Source organism: Sinocyclocheilus anshuiensis, unplaced genomic scaffold (genome assembly GCF_001515605.1).
Source record: "Sinocyclocheilus anshuiensis isolate Anshui unplaced genomic scaffold, SAMN03320099.WGS_v1.1 scaffold2109, whole genome shotgun sequence".
NCBI classification, from domain to species: Eukaryota; Metazoa; Chordata; class Actinopteri; order Cypriniformes; family Cyprinidae; genus Sinocyclocheilus; species Sinocyclocheilus anshuiensis.
In genome coordinates, this window is record NW_015552709.1 from 179906 (window position 1) to 182955 (window position 3050).

At 41.9% G+C, this 3050-nt stretch overlaps 1 protein-coding gene across 1 annotated transcript in view; it reads left to right on the top strand.

The window, feature by feature from the left end:
* Positions 1 to 3050, top strand: part of LOC107667773 (syndetin-like) — a 142524-nt gene that overhangs the window by 74524 nt on the left and 64950 nt on the right. The window contains exons 14-16 of the mRNA XM_016459498.1: positions 863 to 954; positions 1047 to 1141; positions 1528 to 1626. Coding sequence (XP_016314984.1) covers positions 863 to 954; positions 1047 to 1141; positions 1528 to 1626 — 286 coding nt within the window. The remainder of the gene's footprint in view (positions 1 to 862; positions 955 to 1046; positions 1142 to 1527; positions 1627 to 3050) is intronic.

Genomic DNA, 3050 nt, shown 5'->3' on the forward strand with positions numbered 1-3050 from the left:
ACAAGCTCGTGCATCTGCGCCGCCGGTGCGCTCAATCCACTCAGCGTGCTTTGTTTATCAGCTCGCGCACATCAGCTATACAGACGTTAATACTGAATGTTTAACATTATATTCATTGCATACATATACTTCGTAGTAGACATCCTTAACTCCTTTCTGCTGTCTGTTGTTCTGTTGTCGGTGTTTCTTTGTTTGAAAATGGCGCTTATCACATGCTGTGTGGTATCGGCGTTTGGTATCGGGGCATTTTAACGAGTACGAGTACGAGTACAGGAGACCAGTATCGGGCCCGATACCAATACCAGTATCGGTATCGGTGCATCCCTATTATATACTATATAAAAGTTTTATAAATAATTTTCAACATATAATTTTTTTTGTCTGGATGTTAATCAAACAACAAATCTGACAGAGAAACTACCGTCTTCTCTTGACTGAATAGCATTAATACTGAACACAGTTAGGCTGGTTTTGTGTCATTGTGTATCTGACATTCACTGGAGTTGCAAACAACTGTGAAATTTAATTTTACGTTCTATTATTGGTACCTGGTTCCATGTGGTCCTTATTGACGTGAGCCACGTGAGCTTCAAAGTAGGACCCACTTCTGTATTAATCAATTTTAATGCTTTTGATGAAAATGTCCTTTAAATTTAGTCAGTATTTCATCATTTTAGTAAATTTTTGGAGTCAGATTTTATAAGAACATAAGATCCTGGTTGAAGATAATGCGCAACATAATGAAATCGTGTACCAAACTGTATCAGACTAACCTCGGCTCCTGTCATGATGGGATATAATGAGTATACTGGAGTATTAGGTACTTTTAAAAATAACTGTGCTGTGAATCCTGTGTTTGTAGATGATACCAGCGCAGAGGGCTCAGACGAATCCACTGTGGGCCGCAGCTATGTGAAGAAGAAGCTGGAACATGGCTTAACGCGGATCTGGCAGGTAGGGAGTGCACTCATTTACTTTGTTCTTCGTTCCTCCATTAGCTTCATGAGTCGCCCTCCCACCTCTTGTCCTCCTCTCTCTGCCCCCAGGACGTCCAATTGAAAGTGAAAGCTTATTTGCTGGGAACAGACGTGTCCAACTTCAAGTACGACGACTTCATTGTGGTTCTGGATGTTATCAGCAGGTAGGGACCCACTTCCTCATTAGTGCTAATTGGATTGGCCTGCGGGGACCAACTTCACCGTTTCCCTCACCATCCCTTCTGCCTCATGAGAAACTCCCCTAAAGAGAAAATGGGGCCAGGTGGCATCAATGAAACCGCTTGTTCCTCAACAAGAGGGGTGGTGCGGTCATCCCCATTAACAGGGCTCAATTAAAAGGCCATTTAGTGTGTGAAACCGCAGCCCTCTGTATTGATCCTGCCTTGGGGTCACTGACTTGTGTGAATAGAGGCACCATTTTCTGCCCTCGCTGGTACATGTGATGTGAAGTAACTATTTGGGGTTAATTAGAAGAGTGAACTGCTTTCTACTTAATTTTTCTACTGTTTTTTGTTTTTCTTGCTGACAGGTTGATGCAAGTGGGAGAGGAATTCTGCGGCAGCAAGTCTGAGTTGTTGCAGGAGTCCATTAAGAGACAGAGTGTAAACTACTTTAAGAACTATCACCGGTAAGATAAACAGCCCATTGCCAAACTAAACTTGCAGGAGGGATTCACTAAAAATGAATAGAGTGCTGCTGCTATGATTTTGTAGGGTTATTGCAGGCAGTAAGCTCTGTGACCAACACAAGTTTAGAATTCTTACACGTTTTGTTCATCAACATTATATTCACAAAATGAACACAACTTTTTAAATTATTTTTGAAGCCTAAATACAATTGCCAGAAGGAAACAGCTAAAGGTTGGCTATAAACAATCTACATCACAGTCGCATGACTTAAATGTCACCACCATCAAGCTTCTCTCTTTCAATCTTTGTTTAAAATCTACAATTTGGAAATTTTCAGTTTGGAAGAGTGTGAGAAAAACCACCCAAAGTATACTTTGTTTTTTGTGCGTGTACGCTAGCGTATGTGTACAGTCGAACACGTAGCCTTTCAACGTATACTCTATGTATGTCTCTCTTATGTTGTGCGCGAATGCAGGCGGTCAACAGATGCACTATTGAAAGCTTCATCCATAGTGTCTGCTCTATTTTTCCCCATAAGTTATGACCGATAACAAATATTTTTTAACTCTTTTAAACCAAAGCTGAGCTATCTCATACCCTCTCGCTCACAAGCGCTTGTCAATGCAGCCGTCTGTTGTTATTGCAGTCTCCTCTATTTTGTTGTTGTTGTTCCGTCTCTTTAGTTTAATTTTCTACTGTGAAACAATGGCCCAGAAAGCTGAGCTATCTCATACCCTCTCACTCACAAGCGCTTGTCAATGCAGCCATCTGTTGTTATTGCAGTCTCCTCTATTTTGTTGTTGTTGTTCCGTCTCTTTAGTTTAATTTTCTACTGTGAAACAATGGCCCAGGACAGTGTTGCCACCTTGTGGAACATCTGATTACTGCAAAAAAAATTATTAAATGCACATGTGCGACCTGCGCGTACAGTACGTGCATACTATTCTGATGACGAAATTCGCGTCATGCTGCATCACAAATGCAGACATGGTTTTATGTTTACATGGCGCGATGCAACGCAACGCGTAAAAAGACAGTATAAGTCATTATAATCAGTAATTATGTCCCCACTGGATGCAACAAATGCCTCATTTATAATGGGTTTTAATGTTTTTGTCTCGTCACTCCGGCCTGACAGGGCATCACAGTGTGGTAATGCCGAGTTCACACTGCACGATTTTCAAACTCGTTGGATCGCCGTTGTTTTCACACTGCGTGACTATCTGGGGTAGCATTCAGTTGCTGCTGTGTTCACATTGCATGACTTCACAATAGGAAGAATCGCCAACAGCTCTGTCTGGTGCAGGGTTGCCAGGTTTTCGCTACAAAACCCGCCCAATTACTACTCAAAACTAGCCTGAAAATAGCCCAATTGCTTTCGAGTGGTCCCCCAGTAAAAATCGCGTTCGGGGGGTAAAATACA